Raw genomic sequence first — 25,471 nt, 5'->3', positions numbered from 1 at the left:
GCAACCGTCTAGGCGATGCTGTGGGATCTGTGGAAAAGCTGGTCATAATGCGCGAACTTGTCAAGAAGCTATAGATATGTCTAGTTCATCTGATTCCGCTTAGTTATAGTTAATTTAATATGTTATGGTTGATTTATTGATATTTAAAGTAGAATGCCAATGAAAAGTGTCCGAGGTACTGATATGTCCGACGTACTGATAAACCACGTTAGCCTATACTTGATACCCCCAAATTTACGCTTATAACATAATAACTCACCTCCACGCCTACTTCCGATTGCTCAATGATTTCCAGCGTCCTTGGGCGATTTTCAGTGATTTTCAGCACATTTTTGTGATTTTCAGTGCTTTTGAGCGCTTTTCCTTGTTTCGGTGTTTTAAGCAAGTGTTCTTCGGTGTTTCTTACTACCTCCCCCGACCCCTTTCTTATGCCAATCCCACTTCCCCCCAAACAGCCCAAAACCACACGGGAATCCTGTGTAAAAAGCAGCGTCTAGGTGCCACTGAATACAGAAGGAGTCTGGGTACCGGTGAGACATGCGGTGTGTTGATGTGCTGGTGTGCGGTTAGTGCGCTAGGGGGTGGGGGCTGTGGTGTGTTTGCTGTTGTCGTCGTTGCTGCGGTGCTATCGTTAAGGGCTGCTGTCGCTGCTTCTGTTGTCACCACCGCTCTGTTTCTGTCATCGCGCACTCCCACCGCCCCAAGCACAACACACTGCATCAACACACCCAACCCTCTGGCTGCTTTCCTTGAATTTTTGATACGATTGTTCGTCGCGATGTCGGCGGTAAGACTCTCTATTTTCGCCTCGATGAAGCCTAGCGTTGTGTTTATCCTTAATGGGGACGAGAAGGCGGGTTATACGCAGTGTTCCCCAAATAGTATTCGAATAGTATTCAGGGTTTTCCTGAATACTCGCCATCTGGGAGTATTCGGCGAATACTCATACAAATCCTCGCCGAATAGTATTTGAGTATTTTGAGGCTCAACTGTAGTATATAGTAATGAAATATGATAACTGTCTACTCGCTATTATCCTCCTCCTCGTCGCCTATAACCCCCCAATCCCGTAGGCAGAGTAGATATCGAAGAGTTGAAGGTAATAACCTGTTCCTTTTCTTTGTGACTATATCACCGCCGACACTAAATATACGCTCTGACGCTGCCGATGAGGCTGTAATTGCCAAATAGTCCCGTGCGATCCGTGATATAACTGGATACTGATACTGCTTTGCCTGCCAATATTTGAGGATATTAGTATTACGGTCAACACCATTCTCTTTGAACCATCATCGCCACTCAACTTCCTCAATAGAAGGCCCACAATGCTGATACATCTCATCGTCGGAATCAAGTTCTCTTAGAGTCGTAGGCTGCTCAGTTTCAGCAGCAATAGTAGCTTCAATAGCAGCAACCTGTATATCGTTCTCACGGTCTTTATACCGGTTATAGCAAGCTGCGAACTGTGCTCTTGCCCTATCTCGTTTTACAGCGTCTACACTATTTGGCATATAAAATTCATATATACTTAAGTTGAATCTTGGGTCGCAGATAGTAGCAATTGATGAGTGGCTTGAGCCTTGATTTGTCACAAGGTTATAATAAGTATCAAGCTTATTATACGATGCTTTACAAGCTGCACTGATTGCTGCTGTTGTCGATGGAGCGTTTTCCATTGCCTTAAGCTTAACGTGCATGTATAACGAAAGTGCCAAACAAGCGAAAGTGCCAAAATCATGCGGTGACCAACCCCCCCAACTAAATGTTAAATTCCTCCACAACAAAACATGCGCCATAAAAATGATGAAAGCAAATTAGTGCTAGCTATCCAAGCTATGCAAAGCGACCCAAATTTGCGCCTTCGAGTTGCAGCTAGGATCTATTCCGTAGACCACCGCAAGCTACGTCACCGTTTACAAGGCGTACCTTCACGACGCGATATCCAAGCCAACTTACGGAAATTAAGTAACCTAGAGGAATCAGTTCTTGTTCAGTATATACTTGACTTAGCTGCTAAAGGGTTCCCTCCTCAGTTGTCTATTGTTGAAGATATGGCAAATAGTAAACCTTTACGCAAGAGAACCTCTGTGTCTTCTATCGTTTAGAAGTCAGCGTTACACTTTGAGCACCACTTCTACGAGGTACCGGCTTACACACAAAGCAACATGTCTGTCGTCAGTTCGAAGGGGAAAACCCCCACCACGCCAACTTCGTCTCAGAAGTCTAAGCCTGAGAATGAAGAGATGCCTGACGCACCCGCCGTCAACGAACTCAAGGAAACTCTACGCGTCAAGTTGCCCGACACTTACTCCGGCAACCGAAAGGAACTTGAGGTGTTTTTGCTACAGGTCGAACTGTACCAGCACTTCAATGACGAGAAGTTTCCCACCCAGGAGAGCTATGCCCTGTGGACTGCGTCCTACCTTAGGGGGGAAGCCCTGCGATGGATCGAACCATTCCTCAAGGACTATTTCAAATATGAAAGTACCAATGGAAGCATGACAACTACGCAGACTATGTTTGGCAGCTGGAATGGATTCTGTAAGGAAATCCGACGCATGTTCGGAGACATCGATGAGATTAAGACCGCAGAAGACCATCTGTTTGCACTTAAGCAGACTGGCAGCGCCCTCACATACTCCACAGAATTCCAGAGATACGGCAATCAGACAGGATGGGACGCCAGCGCACTCATCAGCCACTACCGACGTGGGCTGAAGAGCCATATACGTATGGAACTTGCCCGTTTGGAACAACAACCAACGGACATGGTAGCGCTAATCGAACATACGGTCCGAATCGACAATCGACTATACGAATTCCAGAAGGAACGTCGGACCTATGACAAGCCCAAGAAAAGTTACCCCTACCGGGGAAACGAGGGCAGACGACGGGATCAACACCCGCGAGACAACCGTTGGTCGGACCCAATGGAACTCGATGCCACGTTCAAACCTGGACGACCCCGTGACCCTAAGAAAGACAGACAATTCAAGGAACGACTCTGTTTTAACTGCGACAAGCCAGGCCACATGGCCCGAGACTGCAGACAGCCAAAGAAAGGGAACGGCGGACGCAAAGTCGGCAAACAACTCAATGCCACCTGGACAGGACAGTTGAACGCAACGTTTGTGAGCAAACAGGACTGGGGAATAAACGGCGAAAGCACCCCAGAAGACGAGAGCTCAGATGAAGGGTCGGAGGCGGAATCGTTCACCGTCTCGGAACAGGAGACCTTCGATGAACTCGCACCTACGGAACCAATGAGTCCACGGTGCAAGAGCGTAGTAAGACGCATGGCAAAACACGCCCACGCGAAGATTAGGGCCGAACGAGACAAGCCCAATGGCCAGAGGAAAATCCCCATGCTTAAAGACCTCTACGGGAACCTGTTACAGGAACTTCCGTTAAAGTGCAAGGTGGACGACTGCAAGGATGACCTCTGGAGATACTACGACCAACTAACGAATACCCGCAGGCTGCTTGGCACGTCCCAAGACGTAGCTAAGTTGGAAGCCCAAGAAGCGGAAGAACTGGAGAAGGATGTCGAGCATATGGCTAAACTGAAGTATATGAAAAGCGTCGAACTTTACTACCAGGACCGCAGGAGAGCCCTGAAGAAGTACGACGAGAAAGCCAGAGATATGCTCCGACGGGAAAATGCGAGACCCACTCCACGCATCGAAAGGAGAGCCATGGAGCAACTAGACACGTTCTCCACGCCTCCGAGGGAAGATAGTGCATGGGTGAGAGGACAGCGGGAACTATCAACGACAGACGCAACAGAGACTGATCATCCCTGGCACGCGTATGTCTACTGGGAGTATTGCAGCGAAGATGATTGCAAGCTCCACTGGAAAAAGAAACACCAGAATCAGTTGTTTCCCCGATCCTCGCCCAGGATACACTTCAGAGACGCAGAGCAAGTTCACGCCCTCAGGCGAAGCCAGTCTGAAGGGGACTTGCCTATCAAAAGCGAACAGGTATACGAGAAATACCCACATCTGCTAGACGAAGCAGAAGAGCGAGGGAAACGATCTCCCCAAGGACCACCATTGGAAGCGGATGAATACTATCCTTCCTCGGACGAGTCAAAAAACTAGGAGTCCTCGACGGTAGGCCACCGGCGAGCGACACGAAGAGGCCTAGTACAGACCAACTATGCACCACGACGGGCAGCATGCAACTATATGTGGTCGCTAAGATACAACAGCGACACCTCCGAGCAATGATTGACTCAGGAGCGACGGGCAACTTTATGACAAAGAAAGTAGCAGACACGCAAGGTTTCAAGACGCAATTGAAAACCGAACCATACCCGTTAATGGTCGTAGATGGAGAGCCCATCTCGACTAATGAAGGAATGGTGACCCACGAAACGGTCCCATTGGAAATGGTCATGCTACACGGGCACAAGGAAACGATTCAGTTTGACATCGTGCACATGGACAACCATGCGTGCATCCTTGGTGTGCCATGGCTCAAGAAACACAACCCCCAGATTGACTGGTGGAACGAGAAAGTTGTGATGAGCCAGTGCGCGTGTGAACAACGGACGGACACGCGACAACGGGAGAAACCCTCCCAGGGCCGGAAGGAGTTATGTGCAACCTCCGAGCTCGATGACCTAGCCCAGGCATCCTCACCGACGAGTATACCGGTGGAGTACAAGGAATACGAGCGATTATTCCAGGAAGGCCCTAAGAACGAGGCGCTTCCTAAGCACCAACCATGGGATCACGAGATACCTTTGGAGAAAGACAAGAGTCCACCGTTCGGACCAATATATCAGCTATCGGAAAAGGAGCTGAAGGTACTTAAGGAGTACATCGATGATAACCTAGCGAAAGGATTCATCAGACCATCCACATCACCAGCAGGAAGTCCGGTGCTTTTCGTACCAAAGAAAGACGGCTCCCTACGGTTATGTGTGGACTATCGAGCGTTGAACAACATCACAATCAAGGACAGGTATGCCCTGCCGTTAATCAACGAACTACACGATAGATTTCAAGGAGCAAAGATCTTCAGTAAGCTAGATCTGCGAGGAGCATACAACCTGATCCGAATCAAGGCTGGGGAAGAGTGGAAAACAGCATTCCGCACCCGCTATGGCCTATTCGAGTATCAAGTCATGCCCTTTGGGCTAACAAACGCACCCGCATCTATGCAACGACTGATGAATGATGCTTTGCACGAATACTTAGACATCTTTACCATTGTCTACTTAGACGATGTCCTGGTGTATTCAGCAACCAAGGAGGAGCATGTCAAGCATGTCAAACTCGTCCTGAAGAAACTAAAGGAGTACAGCTTACTCCTCAAACCAGAGAAGTGCGAGTTCCATAAAAACCAAGTCGAATTCTTGGGTTACATTATTGGAACGCATGGCATCAAGATGGACCAAGCAAAAGTAACGGCAGTGTTGGAATGGCCAACACCGACCACAGTCAAGGAAGTGCAAGCCTTCCTAGGCTTCGCCAACTTCTACCGAAGATTCATCTCGGGATATTCCAAGGTAGCTCAACACTCACGGAGCTTACCAGAAAGGATCTCGAATTCAAATGGACGGACAAGGCAGAGGCTGCTTTCCAGGAACTTAAGACGAAGTTCACGGAAGCACCTATCCTTGCTACATTTGACCCTGCAAAGAAGATCATCCTCGAAACGGACTCTTCTGACTTCGCAATTGGAGCATGTCTGAATCAACCAGACGAGAACGGTAAGTTCAAACCAATCGCGTACTACTCTAGGAAACTGTCACCCGCGGAACTCAATTACGACATCCACGACAAGGAGCTACTGGCTATTGTCGTTGCCTTTGAGCAGTGGCGAGTATATCTTGAGGGACCCACCTACCCTGTGCAGGTATGGACGGATCACAAGAACCTCATATACTTCACCACGACCAAGGTTTTAAACCGCAGACAAGTCCGCTGGGCAGAAACCCTCGCAGCCTACAACTTCACGATAACCTATCGCAAGGGCTCCGAGAATGCAAGAGCAGACGCTCTCAGCAGACGGACCGACTACACCGGCCCAAAGGAAGAAAGACCTAGAGCAATTCTGAAGAAAACAGATGCAGGAATACAGTACAACGAGTTACTAGCGACGATCTCAGTCATCGAAGATACAGAACTCGAGGAAAGACTCAAGAAGCAACAGACGAATGCGCCAAGCGAGTCTTGTCCAAAGTCGAAGGCGACTTCACCATCGACGAACAAGGATTGATTCGATACAAAGGGTTAGTGTATGTCCCAAGTCAAATGAGACGCCCGCTGGTGCAAGAACAACACTCGTTACCAGCACACGGTCATCAGGGAGTAACACGAACCTTCGAACGAATCACCCGACACTACTACTTCCCAGGTATGAGGAAGCAGGTAGAGACAGTGGTAAGAGAGTGCGACATTTGCAGCAAGTCAAAATCCAATAGGCACCTGCCATACGGACAACTCAAGTCGACACCAGTACCAAAAGGAGCGTGGAAATCAATAGCTTTGGACTTCATCGTCAAGCTTCCACCCTCCAAGGACCCGTTAACAGGAATAGAATATGACTCTATCCTCGTCATCACGGAAAGACTCACGAAATATGGGAAGTTTATACCATATCTAGAAGCTAGCGACGCCGAGGCGCTCGCATATACCTTCATTCGAGTCATATTAGCCGATCATGGGATGCCAGAAGAAATCATCTCAGATAGAGACAAGCTCTTTACTTCGAAATTCTGGAAATCATTGATGGCGCTACTGGGAACAAATCATAAGCTGTCAACAGCTTTTCATCCCCAGACAGATGGCCAAACAGAAAGACTAAATCAGACCCTTGAACAGTACCTGCAAAGCTATGTCAATCATCAACAGGATAACTGGGTTCAGATCTTACCCATCGCACAGTTTGCATATAACAGCGCGATGACAGAAGCAACGAAAGTCTCACCGTTCTTTGCCAATTATGGCTACCAGCCAGAAGCATATAGGCAACCAAGACCAGATGAATCACGAGCTGAACAAGCCCTGATCGTGGTGGAACAACTGAAATCGTTCCACGAACAACTTGCGACGGACATCCAATTCTTAAATGAACGATCCGCCGCATACGCAAACAAGAAGCGCAGTATGGAACCTGCCTTCAAGGAGGGGGATAAAGTATACCTACTCCGGAAACATATCAAAACGAAACGACCAAGCACAAAGTTGGACTTCAAGAAATTGGGACCATTCAAAATATTGAACAAAGTCAGCTCAGTTAATTACAGACTGCAGCTACCCAGGAAGTCTAGACTACACCCGGTATTTCATGTCTCACTACTGGAACCAGCAAGAGGAAATACCCCAATTGCGACCGACACCGAACTCCAACCCGAGAATGAGATAATCGAATATGAGGTCGAAGCGATCCTAGACAGAAGGTTAGTAGGACGTCGAGAAGAGTTTTTGATAAAATGGGAAAATTATGAACCTACGGATAATTCGTGGGAACCAACAAGGAACATCAGCAAAGAACTGCTGGAGGAATATCGACGCCGCCATCCGCCAGCCATTGATCCCAAGATGCAGGGGAGTAGGCCAGTGGATCGGAGGAAGCGAGGGTCCCGGTCACAGACGAGGAGGCAGCGCTAACTGCCTGTTCCTCAGCCTCAACAGCGTCACGCTTCTCAGCAGCCACACGTTCGGCCTCCTCTGCCGCATCAAGCTCGTCGAGGGTTTTCAAACCTCGCCGGAGCATATCTTTACCACGGGTTCGGATGAGGTGTTTCTGCTTCCGCAGACGAAGTAACTTCGAAAGGGTTTCTTCCTCTTCGCGATCCAGGCGATCCTCCTCCCGTTCGAGCTTCACCCAGTCGGGATGCTCAGGACCCATACAGTCACATTTTTCTTTCAAGTTGCGACGAACGCACTCAGCGCACCGCCGTGAATCATTTGGAGACGACACGCAAGTAACGTTTCGCCTCACGCAGTTCGAGCAAGAATCCATTTCAGGTAGTTCGTATCCGTGGTTCTTTATTCGACGGACAAGATCGTTGCGTTCCTGGAGTTTGCGGGCAGTGTCAGTAGGCATGTTGCATATTGAAGGACTCGCTGAGGAGCAGCAGAGTCCCGGGGACATGGACGTACTTATAGGATTCGAGACGAATGCCCAGGGGAAGGGAGCGAGTGTTACGACGGAACAAGAAGGCTGGCCAACTACAGGACAGGAAGGAGGGAGGTCGCATGAGACCGGCCCTGGTACCTGGAGGGGCAGCGGGGAATAGTAGTTCCGAAAGTATCACGTGACGGACTCGCAGGATGATGAGAAGAGTCCTAAGAGTCCAGGACTCCGAGGACTCGAGTGAGTTCCCAGGAGTCCACTAGGCACGTGATGGACTCGCAGGATGATGAGAAGAGTCCTAAGAGTCCAGGACTCTGAGGACTCGAGTGAGTTCCCAAGAGTCCACTAGGCACGACGCCACTATATAAGTAGATAGTATTTCCTTAGATAGGAGCTTCGTGCTCAACTCAATACAGTATTTGTTATATACTAGTAACGTGTTACTTGAAGCCTTTGTGTCTGATCCCCTGCCTCCTCTGATAAGTAAACCTTTACGCAAGAGAACCTCTGTGTCTTCTATCGTTTAGAAGTCAGCGTTACACCCCACCGCATATACGACCACAAGATACAGCTCGAAGCCCCTTTACCAAACGCTTTCTCCCCATTATATCAACAGGGCACCGAAGAGCTTAAGGCTACCAAGCAATACCTGCTGGAAAACCTGGAAAAGGGATTCATCGTCAACAGCAACAGCCCTTTCGTGTCCCCTATGCTATTTGTAAAGAAAGCGGATGGCAAATTAAGATTTTGCATCGATTACCGGAAGTTAAATGGTCTCACCCGGAATAATCCCTACCCCATCCCGCGTATCGACGAACTACTAGGACGGGTGTCAAAAGCAAAAATCTTCACGGAGCTAGATATCAGACAAGCCTTCCATCGTATACGGATGCACCCCGACTCGGAAGAGTACACGACCTTTCGGACTCGCTATGGATCCTATAAGTGCAAAGTGCTGCCATTTGGACTGACGAACGGTCCCGCAACCTATCAGCGGTATATGAATGATGTCCTGATGCAATACTTAGACGACTTCTGTACCGCATACCTAGATGACATCCTAATCTATTCAGAGGACCCTACGGAACACATAGAGCATGTGCATAAGGTCCTACAGCGTCTCCGAGAAGCTGGACTCCAAGCCGATTTGAACAAATGCGAGTTCAACGTCACCAGGACAAAATACTTGGGTTATGTTCTCACTACCTCCGGTGTCGAAGCGGACCCTGACAAAATTGAACCCCTTCGTAACTGGATCCGACCGACCACTGTTACGGGTGTGAAGTCCTACCTGGGATTCTGTGGTTTCTATAGACAATTCATTCGTAATTTTGGCAAAATAGCATAGCCCCTCACCACCATCACTAGTCCCTCGGAGCCGTTCCAGTGGACAGACGAATGTGAGGATGCGTTCGAGGAATTGCGACGACAACTTTTAGCGGTACAGGCACTTCACCACTTCAACCCCGAATTGCCTACGAAGCTGGAGACCGACTCCTCTGATGGAGTGGTAGCTGGTGTCCTGTCCCAGGAACACCCTGACAAGTGATGGTACCCCGTAAGCTTCTACAGTCACGTCCTATCCAGACATGAGATCAACTGGGAGATCCACGACAAGGAACTATTCGCAATCGTGAAAGCCTTTGGAAAATGGAGGCCCGAGTTGGCTTCGGTACGCCACCGAGTTGACATCTACACTGATCACCGTTCGTTGGAATATTTCATGTCTATCAAGATTCTCACAGCGAAACAGGTCACAGCGAAACAGGTTCAGTGGATGGAGCTACTCTCCGACTTCAATTTCTGCATCACATACACCACAGGCAAGAATAATCAGAAGGCTGATATTCTGAGCCGAAGAGACCAAGACCTGGTAACGCAACAGAAAGTCAAACTTGACAGTAGAGCGAGGGTATTGCTAGGTCCAAGCTGCTTACACCCCTGTATCAGCGCCGAATAGAATGTACACACCATCTCGGTAATGCTTCTAGACGAAACAGCGAGTCACAATAAAGGCCAGCTCAAAGCTTAGAATTATTGGCTTTAAGCGCAGTTGTTGAAGTGCCCAGTAAGAACAAGGAGGAAGAGAATCAATGCCTCAAATGAGCTTGAGAATCTCCACAACATGACTAGCACGGCTAGGATTCAAGAGATGCTCGTTGGTGAGTATTTGTTGATATTTTTTTTAATATGCGAGCACTCAGTTTACAATTTCTATTTGATAATTGTTAAGCGCCGGACTGTCGGGTCCTTTGAGTCCAAAGATGTGTTGGCCTCCCAAGACAAGAACTGTGCGCGAAATCTCTTTCCGTGGTGTTCCATTGTGGTGCAAGGGATGCATCATGTTGAATGAAGTTGCACTTTTTGGAAGTTGGGCATCGTTCTTCGTTAAGCTGCATTTACATGAATTCCAACCAAAACAGGAAGGTGTGCAATAATCAGGAGGAAATGAATGTGCATTTGATTACAGTAAGCACTAGCAGAGAACACCCAGGGCTTTAGTTATGCAACCTGCTTGGCCCTCTTATCCTTCTCATCCTTCTCATCTCTCTCCGCTAATTTTTCTGTTACTAGGCTCACATCATACGAGAGGTGATGCAGCGCAGTTCTCAAAGTCTTCAGCTCCGAAAGTATTTCAGCGATATCCCTGACAGGATTAGCATATATAAACTAGAAGGTGGCTTAGTTACCTTTTCATATCAGAAAACTCGTTGCAGCTGCTGCAGTAGACCGTAGAGCTAGCTTGAGTAACCTCATAAGGCGACCCGAAATTTCCTACAGTGCCATGAGGCGGGTCCAAACCTACACTGTAGCTCGTATTCTGAGAATCATCGAGGTAAATTTAAGGCGAGTCTGTCGCAATGAATCCATTTTCATCCTCTGGATATATCTCTACAAACGAAGCATAGTTTGGCTCTTCTGTCTCCAGCATTGGACCAAGTAGTGTGCAGGCTTCGAGGAAGTCCCCCATATCCGACATATTGCTCATTATTGTGGGGGAGTTACGGGCATTGTACTCCATAGCTAGGCACCTCTTCATTTACCTATAAAGCTGCAGAGGGCTTCCTACGCCTCTATTTGTATACACTGCTAAGCGCCGTATATGAATAGACATTCTGGATTTCTAACTAGTGAAACGTATAATTAGAAGTGCCAATTCAGAAAACCTGGGCGCTTAAAAACAAGGAATGAGCACGCCTAACATGGCAAGTTTGACGGCAATCATATCTAGAAATAACAGGAAACCAATACGACGCTATTCTCGTAGCCCAGTACTCCGTACTGAACTTTGTTCCTCGCTTTCGCTTGCGACTTCTGACAAGTTCCGGATTGATTTGTCAAACGCCAACGCGACTCATGGGCTTGGCACTCTAACTAACGAACGTGTACCCCTGACGAGACAAGCCATTGGTATTTTGAATTGAATTGATTATGAAATTGTCAGTCCATCGAAAATTCCTATATGTATGTATCAGTTGTATTGTGTGACCACTTCTGAATAGACTAAATCAATTGCAATATTAGAGTTCTCAGTGACATTCTGATTAAAATATTGTAGAGATATTTAGATTACTCCCTTTGTCTGTCCTCTGCCCAGCCAGCAACGGCGAGTAAACAATGCGGCAACAATCTTGCCTCCTTGCCTATACATTTGCCAACTCGGGGCATGCAAAAACACAATATCCTTGGCAACATAAACTATAAAACTCCCTAGCTTCCGGCTTCAAAATATGCTGTGAAGCTGCTAGTTGTGCCGCCATGGTCATGGCTGACAATAAGCACCTGCTGATTCTTTCGCCGTGCAGGACTGCGCAAAATACGGTACTATGCAGGAAAATGCATACCCTGTTTTATTTTTGTAAGCTATTATGGAGCAATCTCCCTAGGTTGACGTCCACCTAAACGGGGGAAGGCGATATCCTCGTCATAGTCCATTTAATATGAGCGTCAATAAAAGATCTGATTGAAATATGCGCAAGTCTGCGGAATCTGATACGCGCGAGCATTTTGGGTTGAACATATTCGTCTCTATATCGGAAACAGTTTGCTCCATCATACCACCCACATACTCGCCGTATCTGATGAGGTTTTCTACTTGAAGACATCTGGCGTTGGATCCATTGAATACACCTGTGTGTACGAGACGAACGGGAAAATCGACGCAATCATTTAAATAACAAGATGGGATGTCGAACTGGCCAACAATGGCACCATGGCTGTGGAACTTTTCTGTGCTCTAATTGGATACGTACCATAGAAACACTTCATCCACATGACGTACCTTGGACCTGCCGTTCTGGTCCATGGAGCCATGGATCACTCGCTAAATAGCTCATTACAGACTTAGTTCGATTATTTATCATCATATCCCTGATGGTCGTAACTGGGTTACGATCAGCAGGGGAGGTCTGGTTTACCAGCCCCATATTGGAGACCCGGAGAGACGACTTGGTGTGTGTGTGTGGGGTTGTGTGGTCGTTGCAAGCCGGCTTGGTTGCTGCAAAATCTGACCTACAGAACTTAAATCGTACATAACTCCGCAAGTTTTAGAGCTATCAACCCAGCGATTGCTTTATATAATTCGTCGCGTCGAGGAGCATCTTTTTCGTCATATAAAGTCCGTTGCAGGTTGCGTGTCTGGCTGGCTGCTTCTCGAGGTAGATGATAGAGCCAATGAGCGCACAGAATCTTCGAATTTCTCAACTTGTACCGCACTGCCGGCCCGTGCAGCCAATGGAGAGACCCGAATTTCGCTTTGCGCAGCAACGCGAGCAAAGGCGCGCAGGAACTAGGTCCGGGATACCGTGCGGGCCGCGCGGGTCCACGTAAATGAGTCCCACTGATGAATAGGCCTGTTCCTGGATTGGCTAGAACAAGTGGTTACTTGTGTGAGAACCACCACGACAGCCAGCTTGACGCTCAGTAGTTGTAGCTCGATGACAAAGGCAGATACAAAATCCAGTAAACATATCAAAGGTGTATCAATGAACTCTGTTAGAACACTTCTGGATACCACATAGGCGATCGGGTATAAATTTGGGTGGCATGTCAGCCATTTTTCATGTTTTAGGTGGCACTTCAGTCATTTCGAATAATTTGGGTGGCAGTTTGGTCATTTTCCGTATATATGTTCCCGTCTACCCACCAATATGCTCCATTCCAGGTTGGCCAATGGTCCAGTCCATTGGTGAATGGCCTAAGCTATCCGCCAATACGAACATTTGCCAGTCGACTAAACCGTTCGCCAATGGCCCACCCGCCGCCACTCGTCGATTAATTTATCACATCCCTTTTATGCATGACTAACTGAAGGGGTATGAGACAATCAATATGTAAGCTCATCGTGACTAAGGCTTAGTTAGCTAAACCAACCTATTCTTGCACGACAATAAGGCCCTGAAGCAATCATTTCATTCTTTCCTCCTTCTCTTGGAAACCGATCCTTGTTGCGTCTCTAAATCCCGTGATCTTGCAATCTGCCACCTCTCATCCAAAGCCCTCAGCTCCTCCTTTATAGAATTTCGCCTTTCCGACAGACCCCAATCAATAATATTATGCAGACACAGCCTTAGCCTCTGAATGTCGTCATCTTCTGCCAGGAAAAATCTCTTCGCCACAGCCATATACCAGTAATCATTATCAGCGATACGCTGGCACCAGTGTACGGCAATGTATGCGATTTCCGAGGTCATTGCGCAAGAGAAAGCGATTGTAGCGAGATCGGGAGTGAAGTAATCGTAATCGGGGATTGTGGAGGCGCGGATCTGCCGTCTGGCGTTGACAATTGCTGCTCCACCCCGACGGGCTTGCACGGAGCAATCCTGCATCGTGCCTCGGGAGCCTTTCCATTCCATAATGAAAAATGGTGATATAATGCCTTTAGACAGCGCGTATGAGGTGTCGTATCGCTGGAGTAATAATTGCTCGTCTTTCGTGAAAGTCGAAGGGTTGAAGCCAAATGTGAAATCCGGTTTTGGGTTCTTGACCCCAAAAAGCCGCTCGAGATTCTTTTCGAAGGCATGGCAGGGAGGGATAGGGACGCACCCAGCACTGAAATCCGCATCAATATTCCGATCCAGCCCATCTTCCCGGAACTCTTTATAAAGTTCATCTGCGTTCTCTCCCCCCGACACTGTCCTCCCGGACTTGATCATATGCGGCATCATGCGGTCGTGGAGCGTTGCCTCGTTTCGGGATTTGACGTCATTGAAATCACTTCGGAATCTCTTAGCTGATTGAGGTTTCATCGCTGACAGACGCTCTCCACTGACAACTGAAAGGACTTCGGCTTTGAAATCGGGCAATTTCTGCAGAATGGGGGTGCTGGTTTCGTGCCCGAATATGTTGATGATTTCCAACTTCGCGCCGACATCCACGGAGCTGGAAGCATGAGAGGCTTGGGACGGGGTGTCGTAAGTTTGGGAAATCGAGGAGACAGACTTTTGCGGGGTTGCGGGTGCGCCGGCGAGCCTCGGGTCCATTTCACCTTCTGCGGAGAGGAGGTTCTGCTGGGTAAGGGGCGCAATTAGGGGTAAAGATCGTAACTCGGAAAGGGTTGGCAATGAAGCAGATCGACGAAGGAGCGGCAAAGGCGATTTCTCCCTCCTCCTGCTTGTGTGGAATTGTTCCTTTGCCTGCCAAGATCTAACCTTTTGCTCGTATGTGGAATCTTTATCACCGCTTTCAGTACGGAATGATCGCGTTCGAGATGGTATGGAGGGTGGAGGGTCCGAAAAGAGTGTTGTTGGTGCTGGCGAAGGGTAACTAAACAACGTCTGACAGTTCGCCTGCGAAAATTAATATACAGAACATAATGTATTGAGACATGCTTACAGTATCACAACGAAATTCAGCATGAGAGCGTTTTGCAGCAAATCCCATCCTGCATCGAGAACTGTTGTTGATTATGTTGTTGTGTGTGTGTTGTGTGTTGTTGTGTGTTGTTGTTTGTGTGTTTGGGGGGATTATTGGTCAGCACCACGATAACGAATTTATTTCTGCTGCATCTTACCGCCTACGAAACGGGGCAGCATCGACTTGTGGGACTACGTACTCGTACATGATGGTTATTAGCGGCAATTACTCTTATGGTACAGTAAAGCACCGTTATAACGATGCATTTGCTGCCAGCAGAATATATCGTTATAATGATAATATCGCTATATTGATTCTTATGTAATCCAACTATCTAACGTACTCTGCACCCGTGACTCTTGATCTAATGTAAGGATCGTAAGCCTAAGGGTCTCATGGGAGTCCAGGGAACCAGGTCAGGAGGCAGGAAGGTATTGTATTCTGTAAGCACAATAGGTCTACGTAGATACAGCAACTATTGACTGGAGGCCTCCTTCTGAGGCTTCCAGCTCCTTATATCCTACATTCCGACATGCCCTGGTTTACCGAGCCCTAGTGGCCCCACTGCTGGGCAGCCCCTGGGTTCAGGGTGGCCTCACGTGATGGGCCGCCTTACAATTGCCTCCCCTTCTGCGGGATTGTCCTCAATTCTGAGGCGGCAATGAGTATGGCCTTCTGCCTTTGTTTGGGCTGTTTGCCCTAATCCTTGGGGTGGTCGCTAGGCGGGGTGGTCCTGTGACCCCCCTTGTTGTTGGTTGCTGCGGCCACTCCCCTTTGTTGTGGTGCCGCGTCAATTCCTACTTCCTACTTCCTACTTCCTATCGAACTTCTCTCCACCTTCACCTTCAACCTCACACCGCTTGACTACACCTTCTGGGTCTCGCTCCTCCATCGCCTTGCTCCTTCACAAAGGTATTTGCACTCCTTCCTTTCCTTCTTCGGTGGCTAACTCGTGGGAGTAGATCTTCTGGTTTGCTCAGCTTCCGCAATGCCTCACAAGAAGAATCCTGTGGCTACTCCATGCAAGAGGGCAGCTGACCAGATGGCAGGCTCTCCTGAATCCGAGGCGCCAGTCACGCCTGTTCCTTCTGGTGTCGCCTCCTCCCCATCACGTTCTCGCACTGTCTGTCCGTATGGCTCGCCTGAAGTCGAGAACGCTGCTGAGGAGCCTGAGGGCTCCATCGTTCCTGAGCCAGAGGCTCTAAAGGATGAGCGCACCGTGCTTGGGTGGAAGGTTGCTGCCCGCTGTGAGGTTCCTGAGTCTGCAGGACGCCTTCGCGCTGGCTCCCGCCCGTGCTGCGTGAAGTGTGCGCACACGTATTACAACTTCCCAGGCCAGATGTGCTGGGTCCCTTCTGGCATGGCCAAATGCGCGGACTGCCTTCGGGGCAACCACGCGTGCATTCTGGTAAGGGACTCCCTCCTCGTTGCTTGTTTGTACTAATGGTTGGGTAGGCTACTGCCCAGCTTGGCGCCGAGTTGGAGGCCCTCCAGCTTGCGGCTGATGCTCTCCTGAACTGTTGGGCCGACGACGAAGATGCTGGCCTTGCTGCCGATTCCGAGGCTACCCCAAGAAGAAGAAGGGTGCCGCCAAGCCGGCCAAGGATAAGGGAGTCGCTGCACCTCCCAAGGAGGAAGTCGCTGGGCCTTCTGAGGCCGTCGCGCGTAATGTTGACGATCCTCGCCAGGCTTTCCTTCATCACACCGAGATCCTTGTGGAGCTGAGCAAGGCGAAGACTGAAGGTCTCAAGGCCGCCACTCAGGTCTTCCACGCTTCTGTCGACAAGGTCCTTGATGCCTACCAATCTGGGCTCGAGGAGTACGTCGACACCATGAAGTTCCTCATAGGTACGTTGCCTCCTTCTCCTTTGGATACTTGCTAACCCTATGGGTAGGTGGAGCCCCGCACCTAGTGATGCCAGCTCCTCTCGTCATGACCTCGCCCATCGATCTAGAGCGTGCTCTGTTAGAGCGCCTAGTTGTGAAGCCTAGCAAGTGGAAGTTCAACACCCCACTGCCAGCACCCTCAGGGCCTTCTTCAGTCCAGTCCTTGTCGTCTGGGGATGAGGGTGCGATCCCTGTTTCTTCGTCGACCTCGTCTGAGTCTGAGTCCGAGTCCGAGTCCTCATCTGAGGGCCAAGGTTCTGATTGATTGTTCCCATAGTTTGTAGGGCCAATACCATTACGTTGTCCCATCCTTGCTTCTTTGTGCATGCTTCCTGTGATATGCCTCAATTAACGGTAGCCCTACGTCATGTTTTGGCACCCATTGATCGTCTGCGGCTGTATAACCAGCCCATCTAATAAGGTATTCCTCTCCAGTTCCTTTACCCCTCCACACAGTCGTGTGGTCTAGGACTGTCTCGACCTTATATTCTTCTTCCCCATCCACGATCTCTGGATCAGGTGGAGGATCGGCCTTCTCGACGCCTTCCCAATACCTCTCGAGTAGGGAGACATGGAACACGTCATGAATCGCCTTATATCGTGGTGGAAGCTTCAGCCGGTACGCTTGTTTAGCTATCCGCTGGATGATCTTGTACGGGCCAAGCCAGCGGTGCCCAAGCTTCCTACTTGGCTGGGTGGTTCTGATATTTTTAGCCGAAAGTCTTACTTTCTCTCCTACTGCATACTGCATTGGCTTGTGCAGTTTGTTGTAGCCTCTTATTTGGGCTTTCTTCGTTCTTTTCCAAGCTTTCTCCAGCTCTTGCCGTAGTTCAAGGATCATGTTTACGGTCTTTCGCAACTGGCACCTCCCTTCTCGTGGGGTCGTCCTCAACCCCTTGCCTCAGATCAATGTTAATGCCGTACCGGGCCTGGTTGGGCGACATTTGGATGGAGTCGTGGAACGCGTTGTTGTAGGTAAGCTCCACGAAGTGGAGGAGTTCCACCCAATTGTCCTGGTGCTGATTACAGTGTAGCCGAAGGTAGGCTTCGATATTCTGGTTTTGCCTCTCAGTCTGGCCATCAGATTGAGGGTGGAAGGCAGTGGATAGGTTACGCCGTACTTTGAGGTGGAAACAGAAAGCTGACCAGAAGTGGCATGTGAATACACTTACCCTATCCGTTATGATCTCAGCTGGGATTCCAAAGTCCTTAACCCAGAATGCTAGGAATAGCCGCGACAGCTCTGGGGCTGTGATGGTTTTCCTACAGGGTATATATTTGGACACCTTAGTATAACGATCAACAATCACAAGGATGGAGTCTGAAGCCTTGCCTTGGTCTGCCCCTATGCTTGGGGGCAGATCCGTGATGAAGTCCATGCTTATGGATTCGAATGGTTTTGAGGGCATCCTTAAGGCCTGCATTTCGCCATATGGCCTGTGTCTTACAGGCTTGATGCGTTGGCATCTATCACAACCTTGTACGTACCTCTGGGTCTCCTCAGCGAGCCCGGGCCAATAGTATTTGCGTTGGATCAACTCTTGGGTTTTCTTATACCCGAAGTGCCCGGCCAGTGGGTCATCATGGCAAATCTTGAAGATTTCCATCCGCACTGCCTGGTTGGGAGGTACGTATACCGCTCCCTTAAAGCGTAGGATGCCTGCATCGTCTACTTTCCATCCACGAGGGTCCTCTGCTCGCGCTGTTCCTGCGTCCTTGGCCCTTTTAACAGCAAGCTCGTCAGCCGCCTGGAGGGTTTTGATCAAGTCCGTCAGAGGTTCAGTCGCAGCACTATAGGCACCCTCTCCCCGCACCATAGCTGTCACTATGGCACTAGGGACAACAGAACCTGAACTCTTGGTGTCCGTATTGTGGTTTCTGTCCAGTCTGGCGCTGCTGGTGCTTTCGCCCATACTCTGTGGGTTGATATCCTCTTCTTGAGGGCCCTGTGGGCTCGTTGTCACCCCGCTTACCTGTGGGGTTCCTACAGCCTTCATGGCCTTACGGAGGGTATTCTGGTAGTCAGCATCACGTTCTGGCTACTTGACGGCCCGTCTGCTGGGTTCATCTTTCCAGCCTTATAGGCTATATGGAAATCATAGGCTGATAACGCCTGTGCCCACCGCGCTTGCCTCCTTGTGAGGGCGGTGGTTTCCATGAAATACTTGAGGTTATTATGGTCCGTAAGGACCTCGATAGGGTATTGACTCCCTTCGAAATAATGCCTCCACTGTTCGAAGGACCTCACGATCGCTAGCATTTCCTGGTTGTGGGTCTCATAATTGAGCTCAGCTGGTTCCAGCTTCTTGCTATAGAAGGCCACAGGGTGCCACTCAGCCTTCTTGCCTGGCTCTTCTACTAATTGGGAGAGGTTCCCAGCCAGGCCAAACCCTGACGAATCGGTCTCAAGCCTGATTCTACGGCTAGGATCGAAATGGACCAACGTCGGGGCTGTGGTAAAGGCTTCCTTTAGCTGGTCGAAGGCGCCTTGTGTAATGGTGGGTGCACCAGATATGAGAATCTAGCCACCCAAGGAAGGGATGAATTTACTAAGACAACACACTGTCTTAGGAAACAGAGCCAAAGGGTTGTAGCTTAGACTATTCCACAACGCAGCAATCAGGTGTATGATGTGGTGAAGTGGTTTAGACAAGTTGCAACAAATGTTGAGTCTGAGAACTCAGGGGTAAGTCAGAGGTTAGCACCTCACTGACTTTTCAAAAACAGAGAATAACAAGATCAATGCTTGGAAGCTTGGAAAAGACGTAGAAGTATGTGCTAGTCGATTTACTGTATTGCCTGCTTGCCCTTTCTTAAGGAAAGGGCAATCCTATTTATGCCAAAGGAGTGTAGTTCTCTTATTTTCCATGACTTTCCATGACTAACCAGGCTTGGTAAATGTATTAGAAATCAAGTGCGACCCACAACTAGCTTGCTAATCATGTAGTGAACGTAAGAGAATCCCATAGAACCATCTCTTGGGTTCCTAGCCTATAGGAAGCGAAAAGGAGGTCCAAGGTCAGAGTACCTATAGACAAATTATGTCATAACTTAACCAATCTTGTGGGTAACTAAGGAGCGATGACGTGTAATGAATCATAGAGGGTTGTAGAAGCTTCTAGAGCTATCGTTCATGTTCCTAGGCCTCTAGTTGGTAGAGATATGCCATGTGGTAGTATTGGCCCACCCCCTTAAGGAGGAGATTTTCTTAATAACTTGTTCAATGAGTGTCCAAATGATATGCCGTGATGTATGTAGCATAAACAGATGTAGTAGAAGAGTTTGCAGCAATCGTTGAGTAGTATTGCTTCTGTTGTTGGTGTGATAAGCCAAGATATGTATGGTGACTTGTAGGTTTGAGGAGGAGATTTCTAAGTTTGCTCTTGAGTTTGATAGCAAACTGAGTGCAACGAATGTCAGTATGACACCTTGCTATTCCACGCCCCAGACGAATGGGCCTGTCTGTTTACCTGCCTTGGCCCCCTTCATAAGGCCTGTCATAGGGGCCACAACAGAAGAATAACTCTTTATGAAGCGCCGGTAGAAGTTGGTGAAGCCAAGGAACACCTGGACCTCTCTATACGTCTTTGGTGTAGGCCACTCAGCAATCGCAGCAACTGAGTCACTCTCCATGGCAACCCCTTCTGTTGTGACCGTATACCCAAGGAAGTTTACCTTCTTGGTATTGAACTCTCACTTTGAGAGCTTCACGTATAGGTTCGCCTCACGTAGGCGTCCTAGGACCTCTCGTACGTGGTCAGCGTGATCCTCCTCCTTCTGGGAGTAGATGAGGATATCATCAAGGTATATGACACATATGGTGTCAACCAACCATTTTAGGGTCTCGTTCATGTACGCTTGGAACGTTGCAGGTGCGTTAGCCAATCCAAAAGGCATCACCCTATACTCAAAGTGTCCGTATCGAGTACGGAACGCTGTCTTCCACTCGTCGCCTGGGCGAATACGGATGCGGTGGTAGGCGTTCCTAATATCAAGCTTCGTGAAGCACCTCGACCCTTGGAGCCGATCCAAGTGATCAGTGGCAGCGGGTGTCGATTCTTCATGGTAATCTTATTCAAGCCCCTGTAGTCTACGCAGAGACATAGGCTTCCGTCCTTCTTCTGAACGAATAGGATGGGCGCACCTGCAGGGCTTATGCTCCTTCGGATCCAACCCTTCTTCTCGCTCTCGTCGAGGTATTTACAGAGTGGCCAGCTCCGTTTCCGATAGGTTATATACTGGCCCATATGGTGGTTCCTGGGTCCCAGTATCGATGGCATGGGTTTTCCTTCCTAGCTCTGGCAGGTCTTCTGCCTTTTCCTCTGAGAAGACGTCGATATAGTCCTCGTAAGGAGGCATGCGCCACTCAGGCTGCCCTCGAGTTGGGGCTGGCCGTGAGTAGACCCCCTTCTCCTTGTGACTCTGGGCAGCAAATTCGGTCGTCGCTGCGCCGTCTCCGGACGGAACTGTAATGACACAGGGCACCCAGCTCACAGTAATAGCATATGAGAGTGCGAGTCAGAGGCTAAACGGATGCTATCCTATAGGTCTACTACGAAGGATACAAAAAAGATGAAGAGAGGAACCCCCGTTGAGTCAATTTCCTTAAGTACCCGAAACGGGACCGACTCGGATAACCTACCCTAATGCTCCCCACGTGACCGTAACCTGCCCGACTCCGATGCTTTCCATCACTGAGGACTTTGGCATCCTTACAGCAGCCACCAACTCCCCCAAGAGAGTAGGGATGCTCTCCTGTTCCTGTAAGGATGCCTCCGTACCTAGATACTCGAAGAACCTGTTTCAGAACTGTTACGGTCACTACAAGCATGGAATCCGACTCGGTGTGGTTTCGAACCAGTAGAGGATCATATAGCGAGTTACACTATAGTGGGGGACGGTAAGTGTATAGGGTTCAGGGCCGATGCAGACCTGTTGCGGTGGAAGGTTCAGGGCTAGGGTTGGGATAACCGAGTCGGGCCCGTTTCGGGAGTTAAGGAAACAGACTCAACGGGGTTCCCCCTTCATCTTTTTTGTATCCTTCGTAGTAGACCTATAGGATAGCATCCGTTTAGCCTCTGACTCGCACTCTCATATGCTATTACTGTGAGCTGGGTGCCCTGTGTCATTACAGTTCCGTCCGGAGACGGCACAGCGACGACCGAATTTGCTGCCCAGAGTCACAAGGAGAAGGGGGTCTACTCACGGCCAGCCCCAACTCGAGGGCAGCCCGAGTGGCGCATGCCTCCTTGTAGAGGTCACGCTCCGCCTCAGAGCAGAACTTTGGCACGCTCTGGGTGGCCAGGAGGGCCACCCGATTGGCCTCGGTGGCAGCAGGGACGACGTCAGTGGGGATGAGGGGGATGGCCTCTTCAGCGGCCAGGAGGGCCGCAAACTCTTCCCCAAGGAACCAGGGCAGCTTTCACCAAAGTCAGCAACGGCCAACCAAACCAAACACCGAACCCCACAAGAAAACCTACCGGGACGCAAGGCGAGTGCTGCGACGTGCAGTACCCACACTTCGAACTGGTCGGGGACCAGACGCAGTCGTGGGACTGGATCCCACGGGCTTTGGCCTGAAGGCAGCGCAGACAGAGCACGCGGAAGGCGACAGTAATGGCCCTGGAGGTGGTGGGAACCAGCATCTTCAAAATTGGAATCTGTGATTCCGTCAGCCCAGCACAAGTTATCAACACCGCGCCAACGCGCTCTCATCACCTGCTCGTTCATGTGGATCAGAGTTATACTATCCAATCTATCAGTATCATAAAGAAACGGACGGGGAGGGGCCACTTACTGGTCTCAGGCGGGAGGGTCGCTGGCATTGTTGTTGTAAGGAAAAAACAAGAGGAAGTGGGCTAAGCGGAATACTCAAATGTCGGCTTATAACAATAAACTCCGAATTGGGCTAGCGCAGCCACTTCTTCTTTCACGTTTACGAAAATTCTACTCAAACGTGTAGCGGACACCTTCCGGTACTGATTCGGACCTCAAGAACGAACGTGAGATCGAACAAAAGCGAGCTCCAGTTTCGCATGCCAAATGGACCCTAACGCGATACCACCTCGGGATGACTACTGTGGCAAACAAAGCACCTTCCCGACGCGCACGACAAACGAAGTTGTTCCAGACGCAATTACCAGCCAACATTCTGATAACACAGAACGCTCCGTTCACGGATACTATTCGGAGACGTTGCGGACATGATACTAGCCGCGTGCCTTGCTGACAAAGCACTCTGTCAGGAGGGGGGTAGTGTAAGGATGCCTGTCCCTCAGTGACGGAAAGGATCTGAGTCGGGCAGGTTACGGTCACAAAATGAGGGTGAAGGCAGGTTAGCCGAGTCGGACCCGTTTCGGGTACTTGTAAGGATGCCTCCTTACCTAGATACTCGAAGAACCTGTCTCAGAACTGTTACGGTCACTACAAGCATGAAATCTGACTCGGTGTGGTTTCGAACCAGTAGAGGAGCACATAGCGAGTTACACTATAGTGGGGGATGGTAAGGGTGTAGGGTTCAGGGTCGATGCTGACCTGTTGCGGTGGAAGGATCAGGGCTAGGGTTGGGATACCCGAGTCGGGCCCGTTTCGGGTACTCAAGGAAACAGACTCAACAGGGTTCTCCCTTCATCTTTTTTGTATCCTTCGTAGTAGACCTATAGGATAGCATCCGTTTAGCCTCTGACTCGCACTCTCATATGCTATTACTGTGAGCTGGGTGCCCTGTGTCCTTACAGTACTTAAGGAGATTGACCCAACGGGGGTTCCTCTCTTCATCTTTTTTGTATCCTTCGTAGTAGACCTATAGGATAGCATCCGTTTAGCCTCTGACTCGCACTCTCATATGCTATTACTGTGAGCAGGGTGCCCTGTGTCCTTACACTTTTGCTACATCCTGAATTGACTCCTTATTAACCCTTATATCAATGATACTAATTGTAAGGATGCCTCCGCACGAGGAAGGGATCCTTACAATTAGTATCATCAAACAACCAGTGTACTTTCTGGAAAACCTTTCTTTCTAAGAGCTTGCTGCAAAGCTTAACTCTACGGATAGTACATTAATGGGGTTCTTCCGTTATAATGCTACGTATGAGGATGGTTAGTCCTTATTATACTCTAAGTTCCTTTCGCAGTTTGTATCGGACAAACGGGTCTGTAAATGGAAGTCCTAGCAAAGGGGAATGGATCGGAATATTGTAGCCCTATGGCTAGCGAATGGTTCTATTTACAGATGCTATTAACTGTAGTCCAGGGCCTAACGTCATTTACATACCTCTGTACATATGATGGTATTTGTCATGAGACTTATCACTAGGCCTATATTGCCCCCGGCTTAGTTGAAATGACTAGGAATGGGTTGAATGCTTTAATGAGTGTCATACTGACATTCGTTGCACTCAGTTTGCTATCAAACTCAAGAGCAAACTTGGAAATCTCCTCCTCAAACCTACAAGTCACTATACATATTTTGGCTTATCACACCAACAACAAGAGCAATACTACTCAACGATTGCTACAACCATCTATGATTCATTACACGTCATCGCTCCTTAGTTACTGGGCCGATATTACCACATAGCATATCTCTACAACCCTCTATGATTCATTACATGACATCACTCATACTACCACATGACATATCTCTACCACATGACATATCTCTACCAACTAGAGGCCTAGGAGCATGAACGATAGCTCTAAAAGCTCCTACGAACCTCTATGATTCATTACATGTCATCGCTCTTTAGTTACCCACAAGATTGGTTAAGTTATGACATAATTTGTCTATGACATAATTTGTCTATAGGGGTACTCTGACCTTGGACCTCCTTTTACTTCCTATAGGCTACGAACCTAAGAGATGGTTCTATGGGATTCTCTTACGTCGACTACAGTTACCAAGCCTGGTAAGTCATGGAAAGTCTTGGAAAATGAGAGAACTACACTCCTTTAGCATAAATAGGATTGCCCTTTCCTTAAGAAAGGGCAAGCAGACAATACAGTAAATCGACTATCACATACTTCCACGTCTTTTCCAAGCTTCCAAGCATTGATCTTGTTACTCCTTGTTTCTGAAAAGTCAGTGAGGTGTTAACCTCTGACTTACCCCTGAGTTCCCAGACTCAACATTTGTTGCAACTTGTCTGAACCACTTCACTACATCACACACCTGGTTGCTGCGTTGTGGAATAGTCTAAGCTACGACCCTTTGGCTCTGTTTTCTAAGACAGTGTGTTGTCTTAGTAAATTCATCCCTTCCTTGGGTGGCTAGATTCTCACATCTGGTGCACCCACCATTACAATGAGGCTATTATATTTACGAGTGGTCATGGGTTACAGACGCTATTTCTTACAGGTCTACAGATGCAGATGATGGCTAAGCCACTTCTCCTTTGGAATCAGTTCAAGAGGTTACGGTCATGTGGGGAGAGTTAGGGCAGGTTAGCCGAGTCGGACCTGTTTCGGGTACTTAAGGGGATTGACCCAACGGGGTTCCTTATCATATTTTTTGTATCCTTCGTAGTAGACCTATAGGATAGCATCCGTTTAGCCTCTGACTCGCACTCTCATATGCTATTACTGTGAGTTGAGTGCCCTGTGTCCTTACAGCTTGGGTATATGAAGTTGGTGG

At 48.9% G+C, this 25,471-nt stretch overlaps 1 protein-coding gene across 1 annotated transcript; it reads right to left on the bottom strand.

The window, feature by feature from the left end:
• Positions 1-13,191: 13,191 nt before the first annotated feature.
• On the bottom strand, positions 13,192-15,034 carry VC83_04072 (uncharacterized protein). Its single transcript, XM_024467709.1, has 2 exons — positions 14,929-15,034; positions 13,192-14,882 (listed from the first exon to the last, which is right to left on the bottom strand). Exons 1-2 carry the CDS (start codon positions 14,974-14,976, stop codon positions 13,506-13,508), a joined length of 1,425 nt encoding a protein of 474 aa, XP_024324824.1. The 5' UTR covers positions 14,977-15,034; the 3' UTR covers positions 13,192-13,505.
• Positions 15,035-25,471: the final 10,437 nt, after the last annotated feature.

This window comes from Pseudogymnoascus destructans, assembly GCF_001641265.1.
Source record: "Pseudogymnoascus destructans isolate 20631-21 unplaced genomic scaffold scaffold_8, whole genome shotgun sequence".
Classification (NCBI taxonomy): Eukaryota; Fungi; Ascomycota; class Leotiomycetes; order Thelebolales; family Thelebolaceae; genus Pseudogymnoascus; species Pseudogymnoascus destructans.
Note: the sequence above shows the minus strand (reverse complement) of the source record. Positions and strands in the feature narration are given on the sequence as shown.

Excerpts from the sequence above, each read along its gene's own strand:
- VC83_04072 (XM_024467709.1), bottom strand. The coding sequence starts at position 14,976 with ATGGGATTTGCTGCAAAACGCTCTCATGCTGAATTTCGTTGTGATACT. Across the intron at positions 14,883-14,928 it reads CTGAATTTCGTTGTGATACT|GCGAACTGTCAGACGTTGTT; the intron begins GTAAGCATGTCT and ends TAATTTTCGCAG.